The following is a 21,370-nucleotide window of genomic DNA, read 5'->3' as shown; positions in this document are numbered from 1 at the left end:
GTTTGTCCCATTCCATCTCACGTTGTCCTGGGAAATCCAGGGGAGTTTATCCCGTTCTATCCCCAGGAGACCCTTTGCTCCCAGTTTGCCCCAGTATCCCCCAGTTTGGCTGTCCACGGGCATTCCAGAGGCTGGGATGTCGGATCCATCCAGGCAGTTCAGGGGAAAGGGGGGGGCTGTAGCTGAGGCTCTCCCCCAGGAGTCTAAATCCTCATGGGATTTCCCTTTTTTTTCCCTTTTCTGCCTGATTTTTGGGCATTTCCAGGAATAGGAGGGCCCAACATGCCCCCTCCCGGACCCTCAGGAGTTCCCCCCGGCATGCCGGGACAGCCCCCCGGGGGCCCCCCCAAGCCCTGGCCAGAAGGTAAGGCCTGGGTCACAAATTCCTGGGAATTCGCCCCAAATCTGAGCTCTGGGGGGTGGGAATGGAAGGAAGTTCCTGGTTAAAATCCTGGAATTGGGGCTGGAATTCTGTGAAGGGCTGGCTTAACTCCCATGCTGCAGCTTTGCAGGGATGCCTGTGCTCATTCCAAGATAGATATTTGGAGTTTGTTAGGGAACTGTGCTTAATTTTCCAGAGGTTTGGGGAATTTGGGGTTGATTCCCAGACAAATTATTGTATGTTTTTGGGGGTTTAGGGTCAATATCCAGGTAACTAATAGGAATTTTGGTGGGAATCGGGATGAGTTTCCCCTTAAAACTCCGCAAGCTGACTCCGAGTCAGAAACTGACATTTTTGTGGAATCCCCCTTCATTCCTGGTGGAACAATTCGGGTTTTCCTGCGGGAATTGAGACATTCCCAAATCCCTGTCCCCGCAGGGCCACTGTCGGCGGCGGCTCCGGGCGGGGCCCCCCAGAAGCTGCTGCCGCCCCCCCCCGCCGGCCGCCCCTCCCCCGTGCCCCCGGCCGTGCCCCCGGCGTCCCCCGGGCCCCCCCCGCCCTCGCCGGGGCAGCCGGCGCCGCCGGCGCTGCCAATCCACCCCAAGCAGAACCGGATCACGCCCATCCAGAAACCGCGCGGGCTCGACCCCGTGGAGATCCTGCAGGAGCGCGAGTACAGGTACGGCCACGGTGCAGGTACGGCCTTGGTACAGGTATGGCCACGCCCCAGTGCAGGTACGGGTGCACCCCGGTGCAGGTATGGCCCCAGTATAGGTATGGCCACACCCCGGTGCAGGTACAACCCCAGTACAGGTACGGCCCCGGTGCGGGTACGGCCCCAGTACAGGTACAGCCATGCCCCGGTGCAGGTACGGCCCCGGTGCAGCTATGGCCACACCCTGGTGCAGGTACGGCCGCACCCCGGTGCAGGTACGGCCTTGGTACAGGTATGGCCCCGCCCCAGTGCAGGTACGGCCCCGGTGCAGGTATGGCCACGCCCCGGTGCAGGTACAGCTCCAGTACAGGTATGGCCATGCCCCAGTGCAGGTACGGCCACGAGAAAGTTCACCTTGGAGATTCCCAAGGTTCCTCCCATGTCCGACTGCCTCCATCCCGTTTTTACCTTCCCCAAGATTCAGAGGGATGAGCAGGAGAACATTTTCCTTGGAGGTCCTTCCTGACCTTCCCTGGCCGTTCTCTGGCCCTGTTGTCTCCTTATCCCCTTGGAGGTCCCCAGAACCCATCCCAGCGCCCCGACCCTGCTCCCACACTCTCCCCGAGGTGAGCCCGGTCAGGAAGGAGCTGAACTGACCCCAAATCCCTCCTGCTCAGGCTCCAAGCCCGCATCGCCCACCGCATCCAAGAGCTGGAGAACCTGCCCGGCTCGCTGGCCGGGGACCTGCGGACCAAAGCCACCATCGAGCTCAAGGCTCTGCGCCTGCTCAACTTCCAGCGCCAGGTCAGCGCCGCCGTCGGGGCTCCGGGGCTCCGGGGGTTTTGGGGTGACTCCGGGGGACTTGGGGAGTGCGGGAGTCTTGGTTCCCCCCTCAAGGAGGGAGTCTCAACGCGTAGGGTCACCTTCTTAAGGATATTTATTGTCCCAGGCACGTTCTTCTCTCTCTCTATTGTTCAGAGGGCAGCACAGGGAAAGAAAGAGAAAACAATTTCTATTTCTGCTCCTTGTTTTTCCTTGTGGAATGTGTTTGGAGAATTGTTTCCCTCGGTTGGGTTCTGGTGAGGATTGTGTGAGTTGATGGACAATCCAACCCACCTGGGGTGGGCTCTCAGAGAGGGTCAGAGTTGTGTTAGAGTCAGATATGGGAGTTAGAACTGTAGATTTGTAGTGTTAGTATCTTATTTAAATAGTATGTTATGTATTTTAGCACAGTTAAAATACAGAAATCATTCACCCTTCTGACCTGGAGTCAGACATCAGCACTTCTTCCCTCCGGCCTCACCTGCAGTCGCAATAGTTTATTTTTGTCTTATCCATAACGTTTTTTCTCTGACTCGTTGAGCTCTGCCCAGCAGGTTGGCCGTGGTATTCTGTCTGCCCTCAGGGTGGTGTTTACGTTTTATACCAAAAACTGCATGTATTAAATTTACAGCAATGTCCCAATATCAATAATTTCTGTCAGATGTTGTGTCTCTACCTTAAACCAGTAGAGAAGTGTCACCACAGGGACGTCCAGGAACACACTGGTGGCTCAGGGGGTTTTTTTTGGTGGCTCAGGGGTATTTTTGGGGAGCCAGAGGGACATCCAGGAGCGCTGTGGTGGCTCAGGGGGTTTTTGGTCGCAGCTGCGGCAGGAGGTGGTGGTGTGCATGCGCCGGGACACGGCGCTGGAGACGGCGCTCAACGCCAAGGCCTACAAGCGCAGCAAGCGGCAGTCGCTGCGCGAGGCCCGGATCACGGAGAAGCTGGAGAAGCAGCAGAAGATCGAGCAGGAGAGGAAGCGCCGGCAGAAGCACCAGGTGGGGAGTTCCCAGGGTCTGGGACATTCCTGGGGACGGGGGTTTTCAGGGAACCGCCTGGTTTTTTTGGGGGTCGGGGCAGGTTGGCTCTGGGTGATGGTGGTCAAAGGCTTGGTGGGGGCTGTTGGGAGCACTTGGTGGCCCCTGGGACAACTCGATGGCTGCTGGGGCTGTACAGTGGCTGCTGGGACCCTCTGATGGTCATTGGAACCCTCTGCTGACCACTGGGACCCTCTGATGGTCATTGGAACCCTCTGATGGTCATTGGAACCCTCTGCTGACCACTGGGACCCTCTGCTGACCACTGGGACCCTCTGATGGTCATTGGAACCCTCTGATGGTCATTGGAACCCTCTGCTGACCACTGGGACCCTCTACTGACCACTGGGACCCTCTGCTGACCACTTGGACCCTCTGCTGACCATTGGGACCCTGTACTGACCATTAGGACCCTCTGCTGACCATTGGGACCCTGTACTGACCATTAGGACCCTCTGCTGACCATTGGGACCCTCTGCTGACCGTTAGGACCCTCTGCTGACCATTAGGACTCTCTGCTGACCGTTAGGACCCTCTGCTGACCATTGGGACCCTCTGCTGACCGTTAGGACCCTCTGCTGACCATTGGGACCCTCTGCTGACCGTTAGGACCCTGCAGTTCCCACCCCTCTCTCCCAGCCCCCCATGCCGCCCCCCAGCTGCCCCGTTCCGCCTCCCGGTGCCGCCGCTCCCCCTGACCGCGTTCCCTCTCCGCAGGAATACCTCAACAGCATCCTGCAGCACGCCAAGGACTTCAAGGAGTACCACCGCAGCGTCAGCGGGAAGATCCAGAAGCTGACCAAGGCCGTGGCCACCTACCACGCCAACACCGAGCGCGAGCAGAAGAAGGAGAACGAGCGCATCGAGAAGGAGCGGATGCGCCGGCTGATGGTGAGCTGGGCTCGGCATGGGGCGGGACTGGCGGGGGTGGCCGGGCCAGGGGGTGCTGAGGGGTCCAGCCGGTGGCCAGGTCACCCCTGGTGTCCCTCAGGGGTCAGCTGTGGTCAGTGGTGTTATTGGTGACGTGCGTCATCAATAAAACACGAAATGGTTACGCAGAGGTTTGGGGAGTTCCAAAGAGAAAAAGGCAGTTTTGTTCCAGCATCCGGTATTTCGGGAATTCCAAAGGTGACCGTGGATTGGAGGATGGAATCACCACGTCTCCAACCACACTGGTCCAAGATCAATCAGTCAATCAATCAATCAATCAATCAATCAATCAATCATTTCTCTCCACCCACAGAGAAATACATAAACAATTCTGTTTATACCTGAAATTGTGTGGGAACTCTGACTCTCAAATGTATAGCCATTATCAGAAGGCCAAAGAAGTTTCAGGAGAACTTTAAAACTTTGAAAAGAACTAGAAAAGAAAACTGAACACTTTTAAAAATCAGGCTGGCAGACGTGGCCGAGGGTGCAGGTGGCACTGAGGTGGGGGCTGTGTCCTTCTGCTGGACGGTGGCCCAGCCGTGTGCCCTGGTGGCCAAGAAAGCCACCCTGGCCTGGATCGGGAGGGGTGGGGATTCTGGGGAATTGGGGACTCTGGGAATTTTGTGAATCCTGTGATTCTGTGAATTCTGTGAAATTGGGGATTCTGTGAATTCTGTGAATTCTGGGAATCCTTTGAATTCTGTCAATCCTGTGATTCTGTGAATCCTGTGAAATTGGGGATTCCGGGAATCCTGCGAAGCCTTCAGCAGCATCCTCATCCTCGCCGGGGCGGACGGGGCTCGCCGGGGCTGCTCCCAGCTGACCCCAGCGGCGTTTTCGCCCCGGGCAGGCCGAGGATGAGGAGGGCTACCGCAAGCTCATCGACCAGAAGAAGGACAAGCGCCTGGCCTACCTGCTGCAGCAGACCGACGAGTACGTGGCCAACCTCACCGAGCTGGTCAGGCAGCACAAGGCGGCCCAGGTGGCCAAGGAGAAGAAGAAGAAGAAGAAGAAGAAGGTGGGATGAAGGAGAGACGCCAGGAATGGCTGGTGGAGGGAGCACCAGGGCTGGGCTGCCCAGGCTGACTCCCTTCCTTCCTTCCTCTCCTTCCACCTCCTCCTCCTCTTCATTTCTCTCTCTTTCCTCCCCTTCCTTTGCTCTCTTTATCTCTTCTCCTTCCTTTTATCCTCTTCCTTTTCCTCTCCTTCCTTTTCTCCTCTTCCTCTTCTTCCTTCCCACCCTTCGTCTCCTTCCCTTTCTTCTTCTCATTCCCATCCTTTTTTCCTTCTTCCTCTTTCTTTTCCTCTCCTTCCTCTTCCTCCTCTCCTTTTCTTCCTTCCCACCCTTCGTCTCCTTTCCTTTTTTCTTCTCCTTCCAATCCTTTTTTCTTCTTCTTCTCCTTCCTCTTCCTTTTCTTCTCCTTCCTGTCCTTTTTGCTTCTTCCTTTTCCTCTCCTTCCTCTTTCTCCTCTCTTTGTCTTCTTTCCTTCCCTTTTTTCTTCTCCCTCCTTGCCTTTTCTTTCCTTTTCTTCTTCCTTTTCTTCTTCCTCTCCTTCCTCTTCCTCCTGCCCCTGCCCCGTTGCTCCCGCAGAAGGCAGAGAACGCCGAGGGACAGGCCCCGGCCATCGGCCCCGACGGGGAGGTGAGTGCAGGCCAGGCTGGTCCCGCGGGTACTGGGATCCACTGGGATCCACTGGGATCCAGGAGGGATCCGGGAGGGACCCAGCAGGGATCCACAGGGATCTGGGAAGGGTTCACAGGGATCCAGCAGGGATCCACAGGGATCCACCCACTCCAGCCCACCATGGGCAGGGAGTGCAGGCTGTGCCCTCACCCTAACCCCAACCAGGTCCCTCAGAATCCTCCTTTTCCCCCATTTTTTCACCAATCCTGGGGGATTTTTGGGGCTGAGAATTCCCGATCCGGGGGGAATTTTTGGGGCTGAGGACTCCCAATCCCAATCCCAATCCTGGGGGATTTCTGGGGCTGAGGATTCCCAATCTGGGGGGAATTTTTGGGGCTGAGGACTCCCAATCTCACTGCCAGCCCCTGGACGAGACCAGCCAGATGAGCGACCTCCCGGTGAAGGTGATCCACGTGGAGAGCGGGAAGATCCTGACGGGCACCGACGCGCCCAAGGCCGGGCAGCTGGAGGCCTGGCTGGAGATGAACCCGGGGTAAGCTGGGACTACTGGGAGCACTGGGAGTGCTGGGAATTCCATAATTCCAGAATTCCACGTGGAATTGCCTCTTTTTCCCACTCCAGGTACGAGGTGGCTCCACGCTCCGACAGCGAGGAGAGCGGCTCCGAGGAGGAGGAGGAGGTGAGGAAGGTCCCACCACAATCCCACTGGGAATGTTCTGGAAAGAGCAGGAAAGAGCTTGGAAACGGCTGTTTGGCAGCTCAGGAGAAATGGAATAAAGTGCGGCAAAACTGGGAGAGAACGTGGAATGAAATGAGGCAGAATTGTAAAATAACATGGAATAAAATGGGGCAAAATAGTAAAATAAAATGGGGTAGAATAGTAAAATAACACGGAATAGAATAGTAAAATAACATGGAACAGAATAGTAAAATAACATGGAACAGAGTAATAAAATAACATGGGACAGAATAGTAAAATAACATGGGACAGAATAGTAAAATCCCATGGATTAAAATGGGACAGAATAGTAAAATAAAATGTTATTTTACTGATGCCACACCCTTTTAAATAACTACACCCTTACAATCTCAGCGTTCCAAATTAATTTTGGCAGCTTTTTTTTACACCTTTAGCTCAAGTTTAGTTTTTTCTTCCTAGGAGGAGGAAGAGGAGCAGCCCCAACCAGCCCAACCAGCGCTGCCCGTGGAGGAGAAGAAGAAAATTCCGGATCCAGACAGCGACGACGTGTCAGAAGTGGACGCCCGGCACATCATCGAGTGAGCCCTTCCTCCCTCTTTTCCTCTTCCAATTTCCTGCTCCAGCTCCCCATCCGCAGCTGGGATGTCCTTTATTCCTTCTCCTTCCTCCTCCTCCTCTCCTTCCCTTTTTGCTTCTCTTTCCCATCCTTTTTTTCTTCTTCCTTTTCCTGGTGTGCCATGACCCTTTATCCCAGTTTTCCCCCTTTTTATCCCATTTTATCCCATTATTCCCCCCATGCCCTGTTCCCTGGTGGTCCATGACCCGTTATTCCGGTCTTTCCCCCATTTTATCCCATTTTATCCCATTTTACCCCATTTTATCCCATTTTATCCCATTTCCCCCCATTTTTCCCCCCATGCCCGTTCCCGGGGGTCCGTGACCGCTATCCCGGTTCTCCGGGCAGGAACGCCAAGCAGGACGTGGACGATGAGTACGGGGTGTCGCAGGCGCTGGCGCGGGGCCTCCAGTCCTACTACGCCGTGGCCCACGCCGTGACCGAGCGCGTGGACAAGCAGTCGGCCCTGATGGTCAACGGCGTCCTCAAGCAGTACCAGGTGGGGGAAGGTGGGAGAGTGGGGAGAAATTGGGGTGGGATGGTGGGATCTGGAGCTGGGTAAGGATCTGAGGTGGGTGTGGAGCTGGATGCAGCGTGGGATGAAGATCTGAGGTGGGACAATGGGATTGAGGAGCTGGATGAAGATCTGAGGTAGATATGGAGCTGGATGCAGCGTGGGATGGAGATCTGGGGTGGGACAATGGGATTGAGGAGCTGGATGAGGATCTGAGGTGGGACAATGGGATCTGGTGGGATGATGGGATCTGGAACTGGATGAAGATCTGAGGTGGGACAATGGGATCTGGTGGGATGATGGGATCTGGAACTGGATGAAGATCTGAGGTGGGACAATACCTGTAGCAGGATAAGGAGCCAGAGGTAGGAAGGAATAACAAGCTGTAGAGAGATAATGAAACTGAGGTGGTGTGGGGTAATTAATTAATTAACTAATAATTTAAATAAGTAAAACAAATTATTACATAAAATACTAAATAAATAAACAAAATAATATTTATTATAAGCAAATGTAAAATAAATAAATGGAGCCGAAGCCAGGGTGGGATAATGAGCTGGATTCACTCCCTGCTGAGAGCCAGACCCACCCAGTTCCATGTGAATCCATAGAATATCCCAATTCCTGGCTCTGAGTAATTAACCTGACCTCATTACCAGCTCATTTGCATGCAGCCAGGCTGGGGGAGGGGCCGTTTACCTACCTGGGTTTGCATTCCCACAGATCAAAGGCTTGGAGTGGTTGGTGTCCCTCTACAACAACAACCTCAACGGCATCCTGGCCGACGAGATGGGCCTGGGGAAGACCATCCAGACCATCGCCCTCATCACGTACCTCATGGAGCACAAGAGGATCAACGGCCCCTTCCTCATCATCGTCCCGCTCTCGTGAGTGCCCGGCGAGCCCCGCGTCTCTCCAGCCCCACCTTCCCAACATTCCCACCCTTTTTTCCATCTGTCTTTCTGTCCCCACAGGACTTTGTCCAACTGGGCCTACGAGTTTGACAAATGGGCTCCTTCCGTGGTCAAGGTGTCCTACAAGGTAAGTGACAAATTCCTTGGGTCTCATTTCCTTGGGTTCCATCCCTTGGATTTATCCCTTGGATTAATTTCCTTGGATTAATTTCCTTGGGTTCCGTTTCCTTTGGTTCCATTTCTTTGGATTCCATCCCTTGGATTCATCCCTTGGATTAATTTCCTTGGATTCCATTTCCTTTCATTCCATTTCCATTCCAAGCTTCTTCCATTTTCCTCTTCCTGCTCTGGAGGAAGCTGCGCTGGGTCCCAGCTCCAAATCCACGAAAATCCATGAAAATCCCATTTTTTTGGCCATTCCTCAGCAGCAGGAACCCCCCAAACCTCCTCACTTTGCTGTTCCCTGTGGATAACAGCCCTCCCACACCCTTTTTCTGGGAATTCCAAATCCAGCTCCAAATCCAAATGGATTGGAACTCCAAATCCACAAAAATCCCATTTTTTGGTCGTTCCTCATCAGCAGGAACCCCCAAAACCTCCTCACCTTGCAGGATAACAACCCCTCCCACCCCCTTTTCCTGGGAATTCCCTCCTCTCCTGCCATTCCCGCTGGAATTCTCCCCGCAGGGCTCTCCGGCGGCGCGGCGCGCCTTCGTCCCGCAGCTCCGGAGCGGGAAATTCAACGTCCTCCTCACCACCTACGAGTACATCATCAAGGACAAGCACATCCTGGCCAAGGTGAGCCCTGCATCCGGAGCTTTTCCGCATTTTCCCAGGCCCAGGCTGCTGGGAAAGACGAAATTTTGACAAATCCAGGTATTTTATGCTCGGCAGGAAGATCTCCGAGTGTAGAACCTAAACGTGGAATAGAGATGGAAGGAGGTTTTGATGTAGAAGAATAATTTATGTCTAATTTTGGATTCTCAGCTTCTTTTTCCTTATTTTATGAGTTTCTTTCTCATTTTATCTGGTTTATGTCTCAGTAACCTCCATCAATTCCACGGTACCCTGGGAAAATTCTGATGAAAACATGTTTTTAACTTTTTTTTAACTCTTATGGCTGGTGCACACCTGAGATGTCCAGGTCCATTCCTCTGCTTCCCCGCAGATCTGCTGGAAGGACATGATCATGGAATTTGCTTTCTCAGCTTCTTGCTTATTTTATGAGTTTCTTTCTCATTTTATCTGGTTTATGTCTCAGTAACCTCTGTGAATTCCACGGTACCCTGAGAAAATTCTGATAAAACCAGGTTTTAACTGTTTTTTAACTGCTTTTTAAACTGTTTTTTAACTGTTTTTATCTGTTTTTTAACTGTTATGGCTGGTGCACACCTGAGATGTTCAGATTCCTTCGTTCCCCGCAGATCCGCTGGAAGTACATGATCGTGGACGAGGGCCACCGCATGAAGAACCACCACTGCAAGCTGACCCAGGTGCTCAACACCCACTACGTGGCCCCGCGGCGGCTGCTGCTCACCGGGACGCCCCTCCAGAACAAACTCCCGGAGCTCTGGGCCCTCCTCAACTTCCTGCTCCCCACCATCTTCAAGAGCTGCAGCACCTTCGAGCAGTGGTTCAACGCGCCCTTCGCCATGACCGGGGAGAAGGTGCTGGGAGGGGGGACCGGGGACGGGGATGGGTTTGAGGCTGGTGGTGATGGATCTGGAGGGGTTGGGAGCGTTCCTGGAGCTGTGCGAGGTGCGTCGGTGGCTTTGTGGGAGCTGGGGAAGGTGGAAGTGGCTCTGGAGCTGTGGAGCAGTGTCTGCAGTGGATCTGGAGAAGTTGGGAGTGCCCTGGAGCTCTGGGAGGTGGATCTGGAGAAGTTGGGAGTGTCCTGGAGCTGTAGGAGGTGGATCTGGAGAAGTTGGGAGTGTCCTGGAGCTCTGGGAGGTGTATCTGGAGAAGTTGGGGGTGTCCTGGAGCTCTGGGAGGTGGATCTGGAGAAGTTGGGAGTGTCCTGGAGCTCTGGGAGTGGCTCAGTGTCACCACTGAGGGCTCTGTTCCCTTTCCTGGTGACAATTCCCTGCGCTCCCCCGTCCCAGGATGGAGCTCATCCTGCTCCAGGCTCGCTGTGGGGTCAATCCCATTGGGAATTGAGGCTCAGGAGGTTCTTGGGGTGTTGGGAGGGTTCCTCCACTTCCATTTCTGATGGCAATTCCCGTTCCTGGTGACAATTCCAGGTGGACCTGAACGAGGAGGAGACCATCCTCATCATCCGCCGCCTGCACAAGGTGCTCCGGCCCTTCCTGCTCCGGCGCCTCAAGAAGGAGGTGGAAGCTCAGCTGCCAGAAAAGGTGACACGGGAGGGTCCCCTCACCTTTCCTCATCCCTGGAGACCACTGGGGGGGTCCCACCTGCTCTTAACCCATCCTGGGATATGGACATGGAGCTTCATCCCACTTCAGAATCATCGCTGGGTTGGGTTGGGTTGGGTGGGTGTTTGGGCTGGGTTGAAGAGGTGGTTGTGTTGGGTTGAGGAGGTTGAGTTGAGTTGAACAGGTGGTTGGGTTGGATTGGGTTGAGCAGGTGGTTGGGTTGGGTTGGATTGGGTTGGATTGGGTTGTGCAGGTGGTTGGGTTGGGTTGGGTTGGGTTGAGTTGAGTTGAACAGGTGGTTGGGTTCAGTTGGGTTGAGCAGGTGGTTGGGTTGGGTTGGTTGGGTTGGGTTGGGTTGAGCAGGTGGTTGGGTTGGGTTGGTTTGGATCCCTCTGGCCCCTGGTGGGCGAGAAGGTGACGGCGTCGGTCCCCGTTGGCCCCTGGCAGGTGGAGTACGTCATCAAGTGCGACATGTCGGCGCTGCAGCGCGTCCTCTACCGGCACATGCAGGCCAAGGGCGTCCTCCTCACCGACGGCTCCGAGAAGGACAAGAAGGTCTGGCCTGGGAATTCGGGGATCTGAGAATTTGGGTTGTCTCGCCCTGGGCTGGGCCGGGTCCCGACGCCTTCGGGTGCTCCGAAGCCAGGATGAGAACAGAAACATGAAAGAATTGGGAAAGGGTTGGGAAAGGGTTGGGAAAGGATTCTCTGGTCTCAGCTGAAAGCTGGAGATTTCCCTCTTTTCCAGCTGAATTGCCCCAAAACAGCCAGCTGGGAGCAGCCTGGCCTCCCGAGGGTTGGGAGGTTTCTTAAAATTGATTTCTTGATCTGTTTTTTAAAATAAATTTATTTTTACATTTATTTTTAAATAATTTTTAAAATTATTTTAAATAATTTCTTTACTTTTAAAAGTATTTCAATGTCTCTGAGCCCCTCCTCGGGGCATTGAACTCCCAGTTGATTCCTGGGGATGCTGGACTGGCGAATGGGTGGGAGCCAGCAGGAATTTGGGATTTCTAAACCTTCTGGATGGTTCCTGGCAGGGGAAGGGTGGCACGAAGACGCTGATGAACACGATCATGCAGCTGCGCAAGATCTGCAACCACCCCTACATGTTCCAGCACATTGAGGTGGGGCCAGCGCGCGGAAACGGGGAAAAATCCGGGGGGATGGACCCAAAAAGGCAGAAACCCTGAAGGGTTAAACCCAGGAGAGCCAGGGAAGGACCAAAACCAGGGATAAACCCTAAAGGGTTAAATCCAGGAAAGCCAGGGATTAACAAAAAAAAAAAATGGATGAACTCAAAATGACAAAAATCCTAAAGGGTTAAACCCAGGAGAGCCAGGGATAAACCAAAAAAGGGATAAACCCAACAAAAGTGGGATTAACCAAACCCAGGATAAACCAAAACCAGGGATAAACCAAAACCAGGGATAAACCCAACAAAACAGGGATGGACTAAACAGGGATCAGCCAAAGCTGAGCTAAACCCACCAAGGATGAGCCAGATCAGGTCTGGAGGCCCGTCCAGCTTCCATCCCCATTTTCCACCCAAAGCACCCAAATCCCTCCTCCTCCTCAGCAGCAGCTGGGGCTCCTGGGGCAGCTCCAGAGGCTCTGGCCGGATTCTGCCGTTTCTGAGCCCATTTCTCCCTCCTCTCCATTGCAGGAATCCTTCTCGGAGCACTTGGGCTTCACGGGCGGGATCGTGCAGGGGTGAGTGGCGGATTTTGGGATTCGCGGTGGAGAAATCTGAATTTACAGATGTTTACGTGGTGGAGAAATCTGAATTTACAGATGTTTACGTGGTGGGGAAATGTGAATTTACAAACTCAGAAGGGTTTCCAGGGGTGGAGGATGAACCACCCCCGCCTCATGGAGCCAGATGATCCCAGCAAAGCAGGGGAAACACCAATTTTCAACCTCAAATCCCCTTTTTTTCTTCTCATTGTGCCCCTTTTTATCCACCCCAGGCTGGATTTGTACCGTGCCTCCGGGAAGTTCGAGCTGCTGGACCGGATCCTGCCCAAACTCCGGGCCACCAACCACAAGGTGCTGCTCTTCTGCCAGATGACCTCCTTGATGACCATCATGGAGGATTATTTTGCTTACCGTGGCTTCAAATACCTCAGGCTGGACGGTGAGTGCCCCCGGGGTGGGGTGTGGGGTGTGGGGGTCAGTGCTGTCCCCGAGGTGGGGCTCAAGGTCAAGACATCAGAAAAAATCTAAAGAAATTGTTGGGTTGGGTTGGAAGATGTTGAGGAATATCAAGATAAAAAAATAGAAAACATCAAGATATGAAGATAAGTAATGATGTAGAGTAAGATGGAAGATGAAGTAAAGATGTAGAGAAATCAGAGTGGATGTGAAGATAAGGAGATAAATTTCCATGTGTGGAAGTAGATATCGAGGGAGAAAGTGAGCTATCAATAAATGTAAATGTCTTGATGTCCAGATTGTGTGATCAATATCAAGATGTTGGTATTGAAACATCAATAGTGAGATTGATATCAAGATTTTAAATATCAATATCTTGATATCCAGGTTGCAAGGTCAATATCAGGACATCAAGATAGCAAGATTGATATCAGTATTTATATCAAAAACATTGACATTGATATCGATATCAATATCAAATCAATATCTTGATATCCAGATTGCAAGGTCAATATCGAGACATCAAGATAGCAGATTGATGTCAGTATTTATATCAAAATCAATATCAAAAACATTGAGATAGATATCAAGATACCAAGATCAATATCTTGATATTGCAAGATGTATATTGATATTGAGCTACCCATAAAAAGATCAATATCAAGGTTTATAGCAAGATCAGCATTAAAGATTCCAAGATTTTATCCAAGTTTTATTTGGATATTTTATTTATTTATTTCCAAGATTTTATTCCAATTTTGTATCCAGACTGATACCAAAATATCAAAGATGAATATAAATACTTTTAACGTTTTGATACCAGAATGTTAAATATTGTATCAATATTTAATCAAAGATTGATATCAAGGTATAGAAGATTGATAATGTCAAAGATGGACATCAAGGTCCTCATTGTCTGCTGCTGTTTTTCCCATTTATTCCAGCTGATCTCCTGATTAATCCCGGGATCCTGTCGGGCTGGGGGAGGGCTCTGGGGACTCCCATGTGACTGAAACAAATCTGGATTAATCAATTAGATTAATTGATTAATTGGTTCGGAGCAGGGTGGGATTGCAGGTCCCTTCCAACCCAAATGATTCTGAAATGAGCACGGATTTAGAGTACAAAATGTCACCCATGGCTCTCACATATCCCTGATAACGACCCCAAAATAGCCCCAAAATGGCCCCAAAACAGCCCCAGTAATTCTGGCTGCTGTGATCCCAACATCTGCCCCACCTCGGAGCAGGATCCGCCCCTTTCCCCCGTTTTTTTCCCCCCAATCTTTCCACCAAAATCATCCCAAAATTTCCCAGCGGTGGAACTGAAACCGCCGATCCCAACGGGATTGGGAGTGGGAATTGGGTTCGGCGGGAATCCCGTTCCCAGCGGAACCTTCCGGACCCGCCGGTGCCGGTGCGGGAGTGACGCCGCTGTGGGTTCCAGGCACCACCAAGGCCGAGGACCGGGGCATGTTGCTGAAGACGTTCAACGAGCCGGGCTCCGAGTATTTCATCTTCCTGCTGAGCACGCGGGCCGGCGGGCTCGGCCTCAACCTGCAGTCGGCCGACACCGTCATCATCTTCGACAGCGACTGGAACCCCCACCAGGTAGGGCCGGGAGCGGCCGGGCCCGGGACGGAGCCGCGGAACCGGAGATCGCCCAAAAATCAGCTTAGAGATCCCTGAGCCAAAGGAACGCCCAAACCCTGAGCTTTCGTTGAGTTGGAAGATCGACCCAAAATCGACTGGCTCAAAAAACCAACCCAAAAGGCAACTGGCCCAGAAATGGATAGAAAAATGCCAACCCAAAATCTGACTGACTGACTGAAACACAGCTGACCCAAAAACTGACCCAAAAATCAATCCAAAACCTGACTGACTGACCCAAACCCAACTGACCCAAAAACTGACCCAAAACCTGACTGACCTAACCCAACTGACCCAAACCCAACTGACCCAAAAGTCAACCCAAAACCTGACTGACCCAAACCCAACTGACCCAAAAACTGACCCAAAAATCAACCCAAAACCTGATTGACAGACCCAAACCCAACTGATCCAAAAATCAACCCAAAACCTGGCTGACCCAAACCAAACTGACCCAAAAACTGACCCAAAACCCTACTGACCGACCCAAAACCCAACTGACTGACCCAAAACTTAACTGATTGACACAAAACCCAACTGACCCAAAACCCAGTGAGCCAGCCCCAAAACCAGCTGACCCAAATTGGAGCCATGGGCTTGGAATTCTGTCCTGGAGAGCCACCCCAACCTCCCACTGCGCTGTCTCTGAAGGAAAGAGCATCCCACGATCCCGTCCTGGAATTCCCAAAATCCTTCCCGTGTCTTTGAGGATAAAAATGGCGTTTTTGGGACGCCTCATCTCATGCTGCTCCTTCCCACGAGAATCCTGGTCCTGTGATGCCGTTACCCCAATTCTCCTCATCCTTGGGGATCCCTGCACTCCTCGTGGTGCATCCCACATCTTTCCCATGGTTTATTTGAGGTTAAAACCAGCTTTTTTTGGCCAATGTGGCCATTTCCTCCAGGACCTTCATGGTCCCACCAGTCCCATTTCCCAAATTCCCGTAATCCTTCGGGATCTGTGGGAGCCCTTGGGGCGCCTCCCGTGGTTTCCCCATTTGGGCTGAAAGTGGAGTTTGGTCCTACAGGACCTCCACAATCCCATTCCTGAATCCCTGAGACCCTCGGGGATCCCTCAGGGCTCACCCCCTGTGCATTTTGAGGACAAAAGTGGGATTTTTGGCACCCCTCTTGTCACACTTGTCTTGTCTCCTGGGACTGACAGAGTCCTGGTGATCCCATTGCCACATCCCCTGCGGATTTTGAGGCCAAAACCAGGGATTTTGGGAGCCTTTGGCCATCCCATAGTCCTGGTCATCCTATTGCCACATGCCCATCATCCCTGCAGATTTTGAGGCCAAAACCAGGGATTTTGGGAGCCTTTGGCCATCCCACACGACCGACACGGCTTTGGTGATCCCACTGTCACATCCCCTGCAGATTTTGAGGCCAAAACCAGGGATTTTGGAATTCTTTGGCCATCCCATAGTCCTGGTCATCCTATTGCCACATCCCAGTCATCCTTGGGAATCCCTGCAGATTTTGAGGCCAAAGCCAGGGATTTTGGGATCCTTTGACCATCCCATAATCCTGCTCATGCCATTGCTACGTGCCCATCATCCCTGCAAAATTTGAGGCCAAAACCAGGGATTTTGGGACCCTTTGGCCATCCCACAGCACCGACCCCTCAGGCCTCACCCCACGCCTCCCCCCGTGGATTTTGGGGACAAGAAGGGGGTTTTTGGTCGCCCAGAGCTGTCACCACCCCCTTCCCCCAGGACCTGCAGGCCCAGGACCGGGCGCACCGCATCGGGCAGCAGAACGAGGTCCGCGTGCTGCGGCTCTGCACCGTCAACAGCGTGGAGGAGAAGATCCTGGCGGCGGCCAAGTACAAACTGAACGTGGACCAGAAAGTGATCCAGGCCGGGATGTTCGACCAGAAATCCTCCAGCCACGAGCGCCGGGCCTTCCTTCAGGCCATCCTGGAGCACGAGGAGCAGGACGAGGTGAGATCCGCAGCAGGGAGTTCCCGCGGGGAAATTCGGGGGTCAGAAGCCAAGAGAGAAATGACCAAAAAAAAAAAAAAATTTAAAAAAAACAACAAAAACCCAACCCCAAGAGCAGGGAGCATGGCAGCTTGTTCGGAATTTTTTGGGAAGTAGCGTCGGGGTAAAAAAGGCGCCGGATTGACAGCCCTGGAGACTGAATCCCTGTGTTTATCCACAGAGCAGACAGAGCGCGGGCAGTGGCAGCTTCCCCCACGCTGCCTCCTCCCTGTGCCTGGGCGCTGAGTCGGAGGAAGCACCTCTAAAGGTGAGCGGGGTCGTTCAGTCTCCACTGCCCATTCAATCCTCCCGCCAGCACCGCCGGCACCGCCCCGCCAGAGCCAGGGAGGGACAGCAGCAGCAGCAGACATGGGCTGGGAAGAGCCAGGAGCAGGGGGAACGCTGAACAGCAGCGTGGAAGGGCCTGGGAGCGCCAGGAAGTGAGATTGGAATGGCCAAAAATGAGATTGAAATGGCCTGGAAGGGCCAAAAGTGAGATTGGAATGGCCAAAAGTGAGGTTGGAATGGCCAAAAGTGAGATTGGAATGGCTTGGAAGGGCCAAAAGTGAGGCTGGAATGGCCAAAAGTGAGGTTGAAATGGCTTGGAAGGGCCAGAAATGAGATTGGAATGGTCTGGAAGGGCCAAAAGTGAGATTGGAAGGGCCAAAAGTGAGGTTGGAATGGCCAAAAATGAGATTGGAATGGCCAAAAGTGAGGTTGAAATGGCCAAAAGTGAGGTTGAAATGGCTTGGAAGGGCCAGAAATGAGTTTGGAATGGTCTGGAAGGGCCAGAAATGAGATTGAAAGGGCCAAAAGTGAGGTTGGAATGGCCTGGAAGGGTCAAAAGTGAGTTAGGGCTGGGCTGAAAATGCCAGAAGTGAGATTGAAATGGCCTGGAAGGGCCAGAAATGAGATTGGAATGGCCTGGAAGGGCCGAAAGTGAGATTAGAATGGCTTGGAAGGGCCAAAAATGAGTTAGGGCTGGGCTGGAAATGCCAAAAATGAGATTGAAATGGCCCGAAAGGGTCAGAAATGAGATTGAAATGGCCTGGAAGGGCCAAAAGTGAGATTGAAGTGACCAAAAGTGAGACTGAAGTGGCCTGGAAGGGCCAAAAGTGAGATGGAAGTGGCTTGGAAGGGCCAGAAACGAGATTGGAATGGCCTGAAACGGCCAACAGTGAGTTAGGACTGGGGCGAAAATGGCAAGTGATGGCCTGAAAGTGCCAAAAATTAGATTGAAATGGCTTGAAAGGGCCAAATGTGAGATTTAAACAGCTTGGAAGGGCCAGAAATGAGATTTAAATGGCCTGGAATGGCCAAAAGTGAGTTAGGGCTGGGCTGAAAATGCCAAAGATTAAGCGGTAATGGTCTGAAAAAGGCAAAAAATTGCTTTAAACCAGCCTGAAAGTGACAAAAATAAGATTAAAGTGGCTTAAAAGGGACAGAACTGGGGAAAAACAACAGGCTGAAGACAGCCAGAAATGAGTCAAAACTGGCATGGAAGTGCCAGAAGGGAGTTCAAATGCAACCAGAAGTGATAAAAATGAGTTAGAACCTCCCTGAAAGCAGCCAAAAATGAGTTAAAATATACCTGAAAATGCCAAAAGGGGTTTGAAAAAAGCAGCCTGAAAGTTGGAAAAGTGAGATAAAACCTGACTGAAAGGGTTGAGAGTGAGGTAAAAATGTCCCGAAAGTGCCAGAAATTTGTTGAAAACAGCCTGAAAGTGCCAAAGGGGAGAGAAACTGGCCCAAATCCAGGCGAAATGAGCTAAAGACAGCACAAAAACAACCATAAAGGACTTAAAAATGGTCTGAATTGAGCCAAAAATGAGAAGAAACTGCCTGAACCTGAAATGAGCTGAAAACAAAACTGAATAAAAATGCCTGAAAATGAGAAATCACACTGAAACCCCCAAGAGGAACTAAAAACTGCCTAAAACCACCCCGAAAAGTGCAAAAAGTGAGGTGGAACCACCAAAAAATGAGGGGAAACAGCACAGGAACATGGAAGAACAAGATAAAAATGCCCCAAACTGAGCTAGAACCACCCTGAAATGAGCTGAAATACCAAAAAAATGAGCAAATAGGTATTTAAACACCCCAAAAGGGGCAAAAACACAGGAAAGGCTCGAAAAAATGAGTAAAACACAATGAAACCACCCAAAAATGAGGGAAAAAAACCACAACAATGAAACCAGCTGAAAACAAGCAAAAAAACCTATTGAAAACAGGCAAAAACAAGCAAAAAAAAAAAAATCACTGAAAACACCAAAAAGCTATAAAAAACCCCATAGAAACCACCTGAAAATGTGCAAAAAAACCTCAATGAAACCACCCAAACATAAGCAAAAAAACACATTGAAAACAAGCAAAAAACCATTGAAACCACCCAAAAATGAGGAGAAATACTATTGAAACCACCCAAAAATGAAGAAAAAAAATGATTGCAACTGCCAAAAAGCTAAAATCTGCTAAAAACCCCCCAAAACCAAGCAAAGAAACCCCATTGAAACCACCACAAAATGAGCAAAAAAATCCCATTAAAACCACTGGAAAACGAGCAAAAAAAAACCTCATTGGAACCATCCAAAAATTGAGAAAAAACACATTGGAACCACCAAAAAATGAACAAAAATCTGCTAAAATCCCTGTTAAAACTTAGAAACAAACAAAAATCCCATTGAAACCACCCAAAAATTAACACACACAAAAAAACCCCATTGGAACCACCCAAAACTGAGCAAAAATCTGCTAAAACCCCCCCAGACCAGCAAAAATCCCCATTAAAACCCAAAAATGAGCAATAAAACCCCATTGAAACCATCCAAAAATTAACACAAAAAAAACCCCATTGGAACCACCCAAAACTGAGCAAAAATCTGCTAAAACCCCTCAAAATAAGTAAAAATCTTCATTAAAACCCAAAATTGAGCAAAAATCTGTTAAAACCCCCAGAAATGAGTAAAAATCCCCATTAAAATCCCTGAAAAACCAGCAAAAATCTGCTAAAACCCCCAGGAACGAGCAAAAATCCCCAATAAAACCCGAAAACTATCAAAACCCCCATTAAAACCCAAAATTGAGCAAAAATCCCCATTAAACCCCCTAAAAATGAGCAAAAAACCTCTAATAACCCCAGAAATGAGCAAAAAAATGCTAATACTCCCAGAAATGATCAAAAATCTTTATTGAATCCCCCAAAAAATGAGCAGAAATCCACTAAAACCCCCCAAAAATGAGGAAAAATCTGCTAAACCCCCCCTAAAATCGAGGAGAAATCCGCTAAAACCCCTAAAAACAAACAAAAATCCCCATTAAAAGCCAAAAAGGAGTAAAATCCGGTAAAACCCCCCAAAAGCGAGCGAAGCCCAAGGCGAGGGAGCCGCGGCTGAGCCCCCCCGGCTTTTCCAGGAGGAAGATGAGGTCCCCGACGACGAGACCGTGAACCAGATGATCGCCCGGCACGAGGAGGAGTTCGACCTCTTCATGGTGAGGAGGAGGAGCGGGAGGAAGGCCACGAGGGGCCACGAGGGGCTGGAGGGGAGGAAGGGCGGCTGAGGAGGAGGAGGAGGGGATGGGGAAGGGGGGAAGGGGAGAGGGAGGAAGAGGAGCTGGAGATGGGGATCTTGGGAGGAGGAAGAGAAGCAGGAGATGAAGATCTTGGGAGGAGGAGGAAGAGGAGCAGGAGATGAGGAGGAGGAGGAAGATGAAGAGGAAGGAATGGAAGAGGAAGAGGAGCTGGAGATGGATCTCAGGAGGAGGAAGAGGGAGAGAAGGAGGAGAAGAGGAAGATCTCACAAGGAGGAGGAGGAGGAGGAGATGGGAGAGGAGGAAGATCTCCTGAGGAAGAGGAGAAGGGGATGGGGAAGGAGGGAGGGGGAGCGGGAGGGTGAGGAGCCGGAGATGAGGAGGAAGAGGAAGGAGGAAGGGGAGAGGAGGATGAAGGAGGAGGAGGAGGATGAAGGAGGTACAGGAGGAGCTCAGGATCCCCCAGAAGAGGAGGAGGAGGAGACACGGTAGCCCCAGGTAGCCCCAATCCCCCCCCAGGCAGCCCAGGTAGCCCTGCAGCCCCCCAGGTAGCCCCAGTGACCCCCAGGTAGCCCCCCAGTAGCCCCCCAGGAGCCCCCCAGATACCCCAGTAGCCCCCCAGGTAGCCTAGGTAGCCCCACAGCCCCCCAGGTACCCCAGCAGCCCCCCAGCAGCCCCCCAGGTACCCCAGGTACCCCCCCACAGCCCCCCCCAGGTACCCCAGCAGCCCCCCACAGCCCCCCAGGTACCCCAGTTCCCCCCAGCCCCCCCAGCCCCCACATCCCTGCCCCGCAGCGCATGGACCTGGACCGGCGGCGCGAGGAGGCGCGGAACCCCAAGCGGAAGCCGCGGCTGATGGAGGAGGACGAGCTGCCCTCGTGGATCCTCAAGGACGACGCGGAGGTGGAGCGGCTCACCTGCGAGGAGGAGGAGGAGAAGATGTTCGGCCGCGGCTCCCGACACCGCAAGGAGGTCGACTACAGCGACTCCCTGACCGAGAAGCAGTGGCTGAAGGTGGGGACACCTGGGGGCACCTGGGGACACCTGGGGGGTACCTGGGGACACCTGGGGGGCATCTGGAAATGCACCTGGAAATGGACCTGAGGATGCATCTGGAGGGACTGGGTTCCCCAATCCTTGTAGATCCCCAATCCCTGCGGATCCCAAATCCCTGCAGGGATCCCAAATCCCTGTGGGGATGCTTGTGGATCCCCAGTCCCTGCCGATCCTCAATCCCTGTGGATCCCAATCCCTGTGGATCCCCAATCCCTGTGGATCCCAAATCCATGCGGATCCCAAATCCCTTTGGGGATGCTTGTGGATCCCAAATCCCTGCCGATCCTAAATCCCTGCAGATCTCAAATCCCTGTGGGGATCCCTGCAGATCCCATCCCTGCGGATCCCATCCCTGTGGATCCCCAATCCCTGCAGATCCCAAAATCCCTGTAGATCCCACCCC

General features: G+C 52.1%; 1 protein-coding gene across 1 annotated transcript in view; it reads left to right on the top strand.

Annotated features, from left to right (window-relative positions):
* The window catches only part of SMARCA4 (SWI/SNF related BAF chromatin remodeling complex subunit ATPase 4), a 31,965-nt gene that overhangs the window by 6,621 nt on the left and 3,974 nt on the right, over window positions 1-21,370 (top strand). The window contains 25 exon segments of the mRNA XM_072919991.1: window positions 266-364; window positions 821-1,061; window positions 1,715-1,841; window positions 2,684-2,857; window positions 3,614-3,787; window positions 4,680-4,847; window positions 5,421-5,471; window positions 5,876-6,006; window positions 6,096-6,153; window positions 6,634-6,752; window positions 7,139-7,289; window positions 8,028-8,191; window positions 8,279-8,345; window positions 8,906-9,016; window positions 9,643-9,885; window positions 10,459-10,572; window positions 11,041-11,148; window positions 11,636-11,722; window positions 12,262-12,308; window positions 12,566-12,732; window positions 14,196-14,359; window positions 16,117-16,344; window positions 16,565-16,651; window positions 19,795-19,872; window positions 20,707-20,925. Coding sequence (XP_072776092.1) covers window positions 266-364; window positions 821-1,061; window positions 1,715-1,841; window positions 2,684-2,857; window positions 3,614-3,787; window positions 4,680-4,847; window positions 5,421-5,471; window positions 5,876-6,006; window positions 6,096-6,153; window positions 6,634-6,752; window positions 7,139-7,289; window positions 8,028-8,191; window positions 8,279-8,345; window positions 8,906-9,016; window positions 9,643-9,885; window positions 10,459-10,572; window positions 11,041-11,148; window positions 11,636-11,722; window positions 12,262-12,308; window positions 12,566-12,732; window positions 14,196-14,359; window positions 16,117-16,344; window positions 16,565-16,651; window positions 19,795-19,872; window positions 20,707-20,925 — 3,377 coding nt within the window.

Source organism: Taeniopygia guttata, chromosome 30, assembly GCF_048771995.1.
Source record: "Taeniopygia guttata chromosome 30, bTaeGut7.mat, whole genome shotgun sequence".
Classification (NCBI taxonomy): domain Eukaryota; kingdom Metazoa; phylum Chordata; class Aves; order Passeriformes; family Estrildidae; genus Taeniopygia; species Taeniopygia guttata.
The sequence above is the reverse complement of the archived record's forward strand: the minus strand, read 5'-3'. Positions and strand labels throughout refer to the sequence as shown.